The 12,091-nt window shown below is 37.4% G+C and overlaps 1 protein-coding gene across 3 annotated transcripts; it reads right to left on the bottom strand.

Moving 5' to 3' along the window:
• Positions 1-5,648: 5,648 nt before the first annotated feature.
• On the bottom strand, positions 5,649-9,079 carry LOC141721443 (uncharacterized). 3 transcript variants are annotated; one of them, XM_074524389.1, is made up of 3 exons: positions 8,808-9,079; positions 6,955-7,224; positions 5,649-6,682 (listed from the first exon to the last, which is right to left on the bottom strand). In XM_074524389.1, exons 2-3 carry the CDS (start codon positions 7,018-7,020, stop codon positions 5,900-5,902), a joined length of 849 nt encoding a protein of 282 aa, XP_074380490.1. In that variant the 5' UTR covers positions 7,021-7,224; positions 8,808-9,079; the 3' UTR covers positions 5,649-5,899. The 3 variants fall into 3 exon arrangements, with proteins under 3 accessions (XP_074380490.1, XP_074380482.1, XP_074380476.1); XM_074524381.1 differs by lacking the exon at positions 8,808-9,079 and adding an exon at positions 7,873-8,417 and having other exon boundaries at positions 7,057-7,224; XM_074524375.1 differs by lacking the exon at positions 8,808-9,079 and adding an exon at positions 7,873-8,417.
• Between the last annotated feature and the right edge of the window lie 3,012 nt (positions 9,080-12,091).

The following is a 12,091-nucleotide window of genomic DNA, read 5'->3' on the forward strand; positions in this document are numbered from 1 at the left end:
AAACGATTGAGTTTTAACTATAATATGATAACCAAATTCACAATTAAATGTAGACCATTTAATTAAATATTCAAGTGGGGAGAGAGGGAAGTACGTGTTAACACAGTAATATTCTTTTGTAGTTTCTCCACAGTTTTTTTAACAAAGAATCAAAATTTGCATGAAACATTCACCCGTCTAAACATCCACTATGGCATGTGAATATGTGGATGCAAATCTTTGATCTTGCATCCGGGTTTATGTCAGAATCTGTGGGAAAGCAGTTGGGGAACTTCTTTGGAGATTTTATGGAATATGACAGTAAAAATAATGCTAGTATATGAAGGGAATTCATGCGAATCAGAGTGCGTTTGGATGTCAGGAGACCACTGAAACGTAAAAAGAAGATAATGAAAAAGAATGGTGAAGAGGTGATGGTCTCATGAAAGTATGAACGATTGGGTGAATTCTGTTATAAGTGTGGATTGCTGACACACACAAAAAGGTATTGCAGGAAGTTTCTTAGTAATACTAGTGAAGCAGCTACTAAGGAATGGGCAGGTGGCTCATAGCTCCACCAAGAAGAGCTGGTGGTCCGGTGAAAAGTCGGTGGCTACGCGAAGAGGATGACAAGAGTTGGGAGGAGCGTCAGGGACGTTACACCTCTAACCCGAGATCAGGGGAGGTCAGTAGCGAAAAAGGAGGAAGTAGCTTGATTATAGGAAATTTGAAACAAATGGAGGTGCAGATATATAGGGATAATTCAAATCCCGTAAATGGTGGAACTCAAGTTATGGAAAGTAGGGGGGAAAATTTAAATTTGGTTATGGATAATGGGCTGGAGAACGAGGAATTAATTGGGCTTCAAATTATGGAAAGGAAACGAATGAGAGGTGATCCAAAAAAGGGTGATATAATGGATACACTAGGTGGGCTTCCAAGTGTTGCGGACATATGTTTGAGGAACAAAAACAAGGATGTTGTGCTTTCTGAGCTGGATTGTGCAAAATCTAAAAATTCTCAACTGGCTGAGCTTGCGGTGCAAGCCAACCGGACATTATGAATGCAGTAAATTGGAACTGCAGAGGATTGGGGAATCCTCGTGCAGTTCGTGCTCTTTGGGACGTAGTCAAGTCTCACAAACCCGATATTCTGTTTTTAATGGAAACCTTGTCTAATAAAGAGCGAATTCAACACCTCTGTGGTAAGTTGGGTTTTGATAAGTGTTGGGTGGTGGAGTGTGCTGGGAGGAGTGGTGGAATTACTCTATTTTGGAAACGATATGTCCAGTGTTATGTAGTAGGATATGGTACTAACTATATAGATGCGAAGGTTATTAATGCTAATGCAGTAGAATGAAGGCTAACATGATTTTATGGATTTCCAGAGCGTGCGCGTAGAAGGGAATCTTGGGAGCTTTTGAAGCTGTTGGCTGGTCAGTCGGTGCTTCCATGGGTGGTGATAGGGGATTTTAATGATATGGTCAGCACTAGTGATAAGAAGGGGAATCATACACACCCTCAAGCTCTGTTGGATGGCTTTAAACATACCATTGAAGAGTGTAATTTGATAGAACTGGATCTAGTAGGAGGTAAGTACACGTGGGAGAAGAGCCGTGGTAAACAAGATTGGGTGAGAGAGAAACTGGATAGGGCTTTTGCATCAGCTTCTTAGTGGGATTTGTTTCCCCTCTGTAAACTCAAGTTGCACCATAGTGTTTATTCTGATCACGAACCAATACAGTTGGAATTATACAGTATAGATCACTCAAAAAACAAGTTTAGATTTTGGTTTGAAAACGTTTGGCTCAGGGAAGAGAAGTTTCATGAGGAAATTTCAGCTCACTGGAAGAGTATAAAGTCGAGTCACTTTCTTCCTAAGCTATTAGAATTGTCATCTTTTATGGAGAAATGGGGAAGACAGTTTTTTAACAAATTCAGGGAAAAATCAAAAAACAGAAAGAATTAGTGGTTTTATATGATGATTGTGCAAATGAGGATAGGACAAAGAGGTACTGTGCAGAGAGGAAAGGACTTGAAGAGCTGTTGCTTAGTGAGGAGTTATACTGGCAACAAAGAGCCAAATCTTATTGGTTGCAGGATGGAGACTCAAACTCTAAATATTTTCATGCCTATGCAACCAACAAAAAGAGGAGGAATCACGTTGGGTTTCTTAAGGATGAAAACGGCGAAGTGGTAGATTGTCAAGAAGAAATGTGTGCAGTAGTTAAAAGGTATTTTGTTAAGCTGTTTGGTGTCGAAGAAAGGTTTGAAAGGGAGAGTATGGAAAGGTTTGATGCTGTTATAACAGAGGACCAGAACACGAAGCTTACAGCAGAGTTTACAATGGAGGAATTCTCGAATGCGATAAAGCAAAGGCATCCAGATAAAAGTGCTGGGCCGGATGGATTAAATCCAGCCTTTTATCAACACTTTTGGAGTTTATTAGGGCAAGAGTTGTTTGAATGTTGTAAGTCATGGCTATCAGATCTGAATTTTCCTATTGGATTGAATGACACAAACGTTGTGCTTATTCCTAAAAAGGATAATGCAAACGAAATGAAGGACCTTCGTCCTATAGCATTGTGCAATGTGCTCTACAAAGTGATTGCTAAGGTGCTTGCTAACCGGTTGAAGAGTATGTTGCCTGATATTATTACAGACAATCAATCGGCTTTTGTTCCAGGGAGAAACATTACAAATAATGTGTTGTTGGCCTTTGAAATGCTTCATCATATGAAACAAAAGAAGAAGGGTATAGATGGTGAAGTTGCATTAAAATTAGATGTGAGCAAAGCCTATGATCGGGTGGATTGGAGCTTTCTGATGCATCAAATGAAACAACTTGGATTTGCGGACAAGTGGATTGCTTGGATCCGGTTATGTGTTACTACAGTCTCCTATTCTATTAATTTTAATGGTTCCCAGGTTGGGCCTATTGTTCCGGCTAGAGGCCTCCGTCAAGGCGATCCGTTATCACCATATCTGTTCTTATTTTGTGTAGAGGGTCTTTCAAGAATGTTTCAAAATGCAGCTGATGCAGGGAGAATTCAGGGGTGTAAAATCTGTGTCCAAGCTCTAGCTATTACTCATTTACTTTTTGCAGATGACAGCTTCTTATTCTGTCGTGCAAATGTAGAAGAGGTCAGGGAGGTTAGATTGATTTTAAGGAAGTATGAGATGCAATCTGGTCAGGCTATTAATCTGCAAAAATCAGGCATCTACTTTAGTTCTAATGTACGGCTGGACAAACAGGTGAATCTCAAAAACTTACTGGGTGTTCATAATGATTTGAGCACAGGAAAGTACCTAGGTCTACCATCATTTATAGGTAGATCAAAGAAAGTGGTCTTTAACTTTCTTAAAGAAAGATTATGGAGTAAAATTCAGGGGTGGGGTGCCAAGTGCCTGTCGAAGGCTGGAAAGGCTGTTCTACTATGATCTGTGGCTCAAGCGATCCCCTCTTATGCCATGTCTTGTTTCCTCCTTCCTAAATCTTTATGTGTTGATCTTCAGAAAATGATGAATAGTTACTGGTGGGGTTCAAGCAACGACAATAAGAAAGGTATAAGATGGTGTTCATGGTCTAACATGAGTATGGCAAGGGAGTTAGGTGGGTTAGCTTTTCGTGATTTGCAGGGTTTTAACTTGGCACTATTGGGGAAACAGTGCTGGAATTTCTTAAATAATCTAAGTTCGTTAGTAGCACGAGTATTTAAAGCTAGATACTTTCCGAACTCTAGTTTATTTGAAGCTAAAAGAGAGGGGGGAGCGAGTTATGCTTGGTCGGGTATCTGGCAAGCTAAGGTATTATTTAAACAGGGCTTCAGATGGGTAGTGGGGGACGGGAGGTCCATTTGTGTGGATAGGGACACTTGGATAAGAGGGAAAACTGGTCATAAAATTGATGCTCAGTATACTCAATCAGTGAGGGGTCTGAAGGTTTGCGATCTATTTGTTCCTGGTACTACTGTATGGGATGCAACGAAGGTGTATCATTTATTTTCAAGTGAAGATGCTGATAATATTTTAGCAATACCTGTTCCCAAAAATCAGGTCCAAGATCGTATTGTCTGGAAGTACTCGCTGGATGGGTGTTATAATGCTAAATCAGGGTACATATTTTGGCAGCATAATTTTAGTGACTGTGATAAGTTGGAGGTTAGTAAGGGGTGGAGTAAGATTTGGAAGATTCAAGTTCCTCAAAAAGTAAAAAAATTTATGTGGAGGGTTTGTAGAAACAATGTTCCTGTCCGTAATTTACTGAGAGGAAAAGGAGTGAACAATACTCCTCTATGTGGTGTTGATGTCGAACATCTAAGACATGTGTTTCTTGACTGTATTTTTGCACAGGGGTGCTGGAGTGAACTGGGAATGGGGTTTGATACGTCTCAAATATTGTCGTGTACTGAATGGATGCTACAAACCTTGGCAAATGAAACCCTCGCTAAGATGGCCCAAATAGCAACGATTCTATGGGGTATCTGGTCTGCTAGGAATTTAAAGGTCTGACAGTCTAAATCTTTAACAACTCAGATGACAATACAGTGGAGTGTAATGCAGGTTAGACAATGGAGGAAGAGTCAGCAACTAAAATAGTTAAAAAGCAAAGCGTGCCAGCATAATTCTGAACCTTCAGATGTAAAGTGGAAGCCACCAAGGGAAGGGCGTTTGAATATTAATGTTGATGCTCATGTAGTTACAGGTTGTCACTGGTTCTCCTGTGGTCGAGTTCTAAGGGATCATAAAGGTTATTTTATTAGGGCTAGAACTCGAAGATTTGCAGGGTCTGTTCCTGTTGTTGAAGCAGAAGCTAGTGCTGTACTAGAAGCCGCCAGGTGGGTTAGGCTTTTGGGGTTACAAAACGTGGACATTGAATCTGATTCGTTGACTACAGTCTGTGCTATCAATGGTGAAGCTGACAATTATTTGGAGGTGGGTGCGATGTTTCAAGAGTGTCGTAGGTTTTTGGACAAAAGTTGTGATAGTTCAGTTTCCTTTGTTAAAAAGCAAGCGAACGTGGTAGCTCACTTAGTTGCTAGAGTACCGTGTGAAACCAATTGCTTTTTTGATTTTTCAACTCCTCCACAGTCTGTGTTGGAGCACCTTGAGGTTGAAAGTTTGATGATTTAACGAGAAGTCCAGTTTCAAAAAAAATGATCTGATCTGGACCTTTTTCATACCAACCCCGTGATTCTTCTTTTAAGTTTCTCATATTGAGATTATTCCTGAGCAGATTACAAGAAAAAGATTCTTCTTAACATTCATAATATATTTTCGAATGTGAGCTTGATCAAGAACCTAAATTATGCAAAACTATCAACTCAAATCTCACTCTAGTAATTATATTTTGGTTACCTTTTTAAACATTATGAACAGCTCTCATGAACCTTGAGATAATCAAGCAACGTACATCGGTGCAAACAAATTATTACTCTAACCTGTACAACAAAGTATAATGCAATCCTCGCATTCAGTAAATTAGCCAAAAAATTCTCGCATTCAGTAGATAAGATAAATGGCCTCACCAAACAGTTGGCTGAGATATGGCTGGTTTCTTGGGATAATATGCCAGCCAAGGCATCATTGTAGTGAATGCTCAATGGTTTCAACTTGACTTATAAACAACATGCAATTGCTCAAAGGATCTCAACTATTTCCTCCAATTGAGATCAGAAATCACACCAAAACAATATATATACTAGAACCTCGCTATGTAAAGTAAAAACAACACCACACAATATACCCGACATGCATTCATTGTCTTCACAGTTATAAAAATTAACACTAGTACCAAATGAACAAGCATGACATGGTGAAAGTATTAATGACTTCAGGATTAGACACCAGACAAGATACTAAAGCATCTAAAAGAAAGTCTCAAGCGTAAAAATTACAACTAACCCATGTAAGTTAAGGTCCTAGGGACCAGAGAGTACATCACCTACAATTAGGACAACAGCAAGGTTAGTACCAAAATTTTCAATTTTTTTCTCAATTTCTGCCATCTTCTCTGTGTGAAGTGTCTGCAAACTTTGTAGATTATCTATGGCATCACCAACATGAGCCTGCAGATTTTGTACTTCAGTTTTGGCAACATCAATACGGCAGTCGATTGCTTGAAGCTCCGTGATTAGGGGCTCTGAAAACCGAAGATGTTCTATATAGTTCAAATGGCTCAAAACCCAACTTAAGTTGAATCCCAGACTCTGCAAGTAGGCAAATAAATCGTGGTACTGAGCAATAATCTCATAATCAACCTCATCCTGTAATATTTTTGTAAAGTCATTCAACGAGGTGCACAACATATTCAAATTCATTGTACATAACTTCTTGTTTTTTGAGGTGAAGTGCACAAAGGTTTCTGGATACTTGTGCATAATGCGATCGAGCAAGCATACAAAGTCTGAGTTAACCTCATGGCCTTGCCATAATCCGATATCTCTACTGCCCTTGAAAGAACTCACCAGGTCATTGCTTACTTCTCCAACTAGAGGATAAGTTTGTGTACCGCTGTTGGCATCAACTAAAGAAGTTTCCATCACATCTTGTTCTTGAACCCCCATGTCTACAGTGTCAACAATCACAATTTTATTCATATATTGACAATCACCTGGCTCCTTGGTTGGAACTGCCAAGAGCTCTTGCAGTACCACATTTTCTGCCGCCACTGTAACTGCTCGGGTTTCGTAAATCCTGTTGTTCTGGAGAAAAATTGAAAACTTTTACAATATATCTCTAGATGACATGACCGATACCACATTCATCAAAGAGGAGAACGAGGACAGTTGACTACCGCTAAAAGTAAGACTATGAGTTCACATATTTAGTTTTATAAAAAATAACTTGGGCTGAAGATTAGGACAACACACACAATAGCAGTTGTACCTAAACATACTATAAATGACATTAGCATCTAACTTGATAAATGAAAAAAAAATATAACGCTTTGTCCCCCACTTCCCCATCTCAATACCTGATAATTGCTACATTCCAGGCAACATGCATTATTAATCCTACAAAAATAAGAGAAAAAATTCATGGAGGCATTGACAAAAACAATATATTTATTAAATACCTTAGCTGCTGATGTGACGGTGGTGGCTCTAGGACAACCATCAAGTAAGTAGCTTCTCAGAGCACTAGATAAACTTGATTCTTTATACTCATTTGGTAGCTTCAAGTACTTCAAACTAATGAACGGAGAAGAAACACTTGCTTGATTGTTGATAATCTCAGAAAGTGCCTATGAAATAAGAAAATAACATTTGAGAAGATACAAAACATATCCATCAAATAAATTGTAATTAGATGAGTATTTAATATTGCACCAAAGAAAATAAAAAGCCCAGTGCTTATGTATCACTTTTTTGAAGTTAAACAGTAGTGACATAATTACTTTCTATTGGGAAAAATTATGAATTGCTACGACTGTACACCATGAAGATGAAAACGAACAGTGAGAACAGCTGTTTCCTGTTTCCTTATAATTTTGTCAAGTTTGGTTCTGTACTTGAATTGAAATATTAATGCTTTAAGGTTTAATTGTTACTCGGTGTGTATAACTACCATAATAACTATCTACCAGTGAGAAAAACAAGTTTGCAACTGTCATGGGCGTATTTAAACTTCAAAACTCCCTGCTTTTAAAAGATAGATTCAATTAAGGCTAGTAATAAAAGATCAAACTGAATGTGTATTGGAGGGTTGGATCCCTGACTATAACTATATATAATTAAATAGTTTTAAAGACATAACTAACATTCCCAAAAACAAATTTTATCAAGGCCAAAACTGGCACAATCAAAGATAAAACTTTCCATACTATCTTCAACCAGATAAGAAAATGAAGACATTGCCAATATTATCTGATGAAAATGGCATATAAAATTACCAAAATGCTCTCCAAGTCCAAGGAAAGATTCTTGACAGTACCAAGTCCTGAAAGCATATGTGTAAACTGCTGATAATGTTTTTTTTAACCACACGCGACGCATGCCGAAACCAACCCTCTAACTTTATATTGACATTGTCCAACTCAGGACCTTCAACCTTGATTGGAAATATATCAAAAGAACTGAAATTACAGAGTTGTGGAGCTAAAACCACAATCTTACCATAAGGGGGGCGATCAATAAAAAAGTGACTCCTGATATCCAGGTTCAGCAATTGAGGACAATATATGAAATGATCTCGTGGCGTGAACTCCCACATTAAAATTAATGTGAGATGTTTTAGATTGACAAGGGTAGAGAACATGTCACTCATATTCATATTCTCACGAAGATAAACATTTTCCAGATGTAGACTTAATAAAGCTGGGATATCCCATGGCCTTTGGGTTAAACTACAACCATCCAGATGGAGAGTTGTTAAATTAGGCAAAGAAAGAGATATTTATGATAAATTCGAAGAATCAAGACGCAACATTCTCAAGGCAGGCAAAGGCAGGCAAGGAGGTGAACAATGATTCAAGTATGTTGGCATTTACATTATGCCTATATGGCTGAATCAAGTGGAGAGTTGTCAAAGCAGGTAAATCCAAAACAAAGTCTTCATTGAGGAACAAGTCCAATTTCAGCATTTTCATCGAATTAGAGCTGAATGTGGGTAATTTAAATGGTTTTACCCTAAAATTCCTGCTAAAACGAATATTTAACATAATGCGAGGTAGCATAGTGAATAAACTTGTAAATGACACAACCACGAAATTTCTTCTTACAAACACTCTGCTTTACGGTCAACTTGCCAGGAACAAATATTTTCAAATTGGAAAGATGGGATTCATGGTTTCGGTTACACAAAATATGGTGAAGAAGCATAGCATACCGAGAATTCTCATTAGAACATACGGGCACATACCGACCAAAGTCAAGAAAAGGGAGAGTAGTCCAAATAAGCTTCCACCGTTTGGAGAGAACACTGGATTGAACTGCTTCTTTTACATCCAGAAATAAGTAGATTTTATGAATCACTTCATCGGGCAATGCGTTGATTCTGTCCTCACCTCCGTATTCAGATATAGCTTTTAATTTTTTCTTCTTCGACCGATTTCTAAACTTACTGCTCAGTTCCGACATTCTCTAACCCTAACAATACTGTGTTTCTTCCCCAATTGATTTATTAGAAACATGGGTTTCGGGTCGAACTTTATAAATGGGTCAGGTCGGTTTAAATTAAATTCAGACTTAATTGCATTAAATTGTCTCAACTTTAATTTTTTTTGCAGAAAAATGATTCAATTATTAAACTTGCCAACTGAGTTTTGAAGAAAATGTGGACAAAATGTTTTAAAGTTTTTATAGATGTAAGTTTATGTTTGACTGGTTCTGATAATATGTGTATAATTGATTTGTTCTTTTTATTTTATTTCAATGTATTAATATGGGGTTGTGATTGTTGATTTGTGTTGTCGTTATTACTTTCTATAGACCCGGGACAATTTTCAGTTAAACTGTTTTATGATGGTGAAATGCTATATAATCCTAAGAGATATGTTGATGGGTTATTGTTTGAGTTAACAATGGATAAAGGATTCTTTGAGTTAGATACTTTGGGTTAGATAGTGATGATGAGCTAATGACAATGTGCTAACTATTTCCTAATTAGTCTAGATGGGGGAGATTTATGTTTATTGGGACCCTCTATCAATATATTTGATGACAGAATAAATCAAGGAGAAGAAATTAGTATGGATAACCATTTTCCATACTCAACATAGGCTGAGATTAAAACTGAGGAAGAGTTGATAAACTTGTTTGGATTTGAAAGAGACTTTTCCGATCATGATGAAAGTGAACATGAGGTGGTTGTTGAATCTGATAAAGAGAGCTTTTATTCTGATGAATCTAATAAAGATGATGAGGATGATGATCTCTTGTTCAATCTGAATGTGGACAAGACAAATCCAGATCATCTGGATGATTTACGAGGAAGACAAAACTTAGAAAAATGGTGAGATAGATGATAATGTAGAAACTGATGAACATAGTGTATATATATAGAGTGAGGATGAGAGAATGACTGCTAATTCAAGTGATGAGGATGAGAGAGCTTTTCTAGTTTTTAATGAGGATGTGGACATGAATAATTCATAATTTGAGTTGGGGATGTTATTTACAAGTAGTCATATGTTTAGTAAGACAGTGAAAACACATGCAATTAAGGAGAAAAGACCGTTGGAGCTGATGAAAAATTGGGGCAAGAAGGTGAAGTATATGTGTCAAAAACCCTGCAAGTGGAAGGTGTATGCCTCTCCTTTCAACAAGACTTCCACATATCAGATAAAGAGCATTATCAAGAAGCACACCTGCATGCCGATATTCAAACAGAAGCAGATTAATTCAGCATGGCTATCAGAGTACTATGAAAAGGAAATAAGAATGAAGCCCTCATAGCCAATTCATTCATTCCATCAAAAGGTCTTTAGTGACTTGAAATATCAGGTGAGTAAATATGTTGTCCACAAAGCCAAGAAAAGAGTTTTAATTAAGATAAATGGTACACATTAGTTGCAATTTGAGCGGGTATGGGATTGTGCACATGAGCTAAAGAGGGTGTTTTCTGAGTCCATAGTTAAAATACTTACAGATGATCCAGATCCAGGCACAGATAGATGAAAATTTATGAGGATGTACATCTGCTTAGGCCCAATTAGGAAGGTTTTTATGTCATTCTACATGAAGCTTGTAGGACTGGATGGTTGCCATCTGAAAGGCCCATTTAGGGGACAACTGTTGGTTGTTGTTGAGATAGATGCCAATGATGGGTTTTGGGTGCTTTATTATGTCAGATGATTATCTTTTTCTCAATTAAATTGTACTATAATGTTGAACTGCTAGATAACCCTAAGAGATATACTGGTGGCTCTATTGTATATGGGGATTTTTGTGACAGTGATGCAATTAGTCTACTAGAGATTAAATTTATGCTTGTTGAAAGTGGATCAAATGGTGGGTATGATGTAATATATTATAAGATACCAGGGACAACAATGGAACATGGGTTGTTTGAGTTAGAGACATATGTTGATCTTATATTAATGTGTACATTGATCCCTAACAAGGAAAGACCTATGAGTAATAGGTATGTAGAGGTATTTGTAACTCAGCCTCTGGAGCCATTAGATATTGTTCCTAGCCAAGAAGAAATTAATATGGACTATCTACACAATAAGAAATAGATGAAAAAGGTCAAATAAGGGAATTAGAGGGAATTTATAAAGATTACTCAGATCCTGAGGATAGTGATGAATATGAATTGAATGTGAGTGACAGTGATGATGAGTCTTGGCATTCAGATGCCTCTAACAAGGATGAGAGTGATGATGACCTGGTTTTTGAAAAAAATATTGATAAAATGGTGTTTGAAGATCATAACACCCCTGAAGAGCCTGGGAATGATGACAATATGGGTACAGATGAGGAGAGTGTCTATGATGAGAGTGATGATGAGAGGATGACACATAATCATACTGATGAAGATGAGCCAAATTTTCTAGAATTCAATGAAGATGTGGATATGGAAAGACCTGTCTTTGAGCTGGGTATGTTGTTCAAAAGTTTCCAGATTTTTAGAAAAGCTGTAAGAAATCAGTTTGTATTATGATGGATTTTTCAACCAATTTTTGGTTATCAGGACAAGCTATTCTATTGCCAATAATGTATTATGATGGATTTATCATATCTAACCAAACATTTTTATGTGTGTATATTGCATTTTTCTACTAGTCGATACCTTACTTTGTATAAACATGTAGTGATAGGCTAAAGACAAAGTTAATTGATAAACATAATTCATTAAATTAGATACCATTACAAGATTTACATATCTTCTTTTACATCTTCAACTGATGGTACATTTCAAACAAAGAAGAAGAAAAACATAAACACTAAAAAAAGGCAGCCTAATTTCCATCTTCTAGCTTCCAATTTAGTCTCCACTTCAATTTGTAGCACCCTGCATCTTTGGCAACCATCAACCCATCTGAAAAACCCACTACCTCGACTACCATGAACACAACCAAGAAATTTTTGACCCCCATTTGCCTCTGTTCTAGCAGTCCTCTCCACAACCCAACTTTCACAAAAGCATTTATATGTCATGGTAGTGTA

Source organism: Apium graveolens, chromosome 1 (genome assembly GCF_009905375.1).
Source record: "Apium graveolens cultivar Ventura chromosome 1, ASM990537v1, whole genome shotgun sequence".
Lineage (NCBI taxonomy): Eukaryota > Viridiplantae > Streptophyta > Magnoliopsida > Apiales > Apiaceae > Apium > Apium graveolens.

What these genes read in the sequence shown, in the direction of transcription:
- LOC141721443 (XM_074524375.1), bottom strand. Translation starts at nt 7,929, where the DNA reads ATGCTTTCAGGACTTGGTACTGTCAAGAATCTTTCCTTGGACTTGGAG. An exon ending in TGGACTTGGAGAGCATTTTG is followed by an intron (nt 7,225 to 7,872) that starts GTAATTTTATAT and finishes CTTATTTCATAG; the next exon opens with GCACTTTCTGAGATTATCAA. An exon ending in TGGAATGTAGCAATTATCAG is followed by an intron (nt 6,683 to 6,954) that starts GTATTGAGATGG and finishes ATTTTTCTCCAG; the next exon opens with AACAACAGGATTTACGAAAC.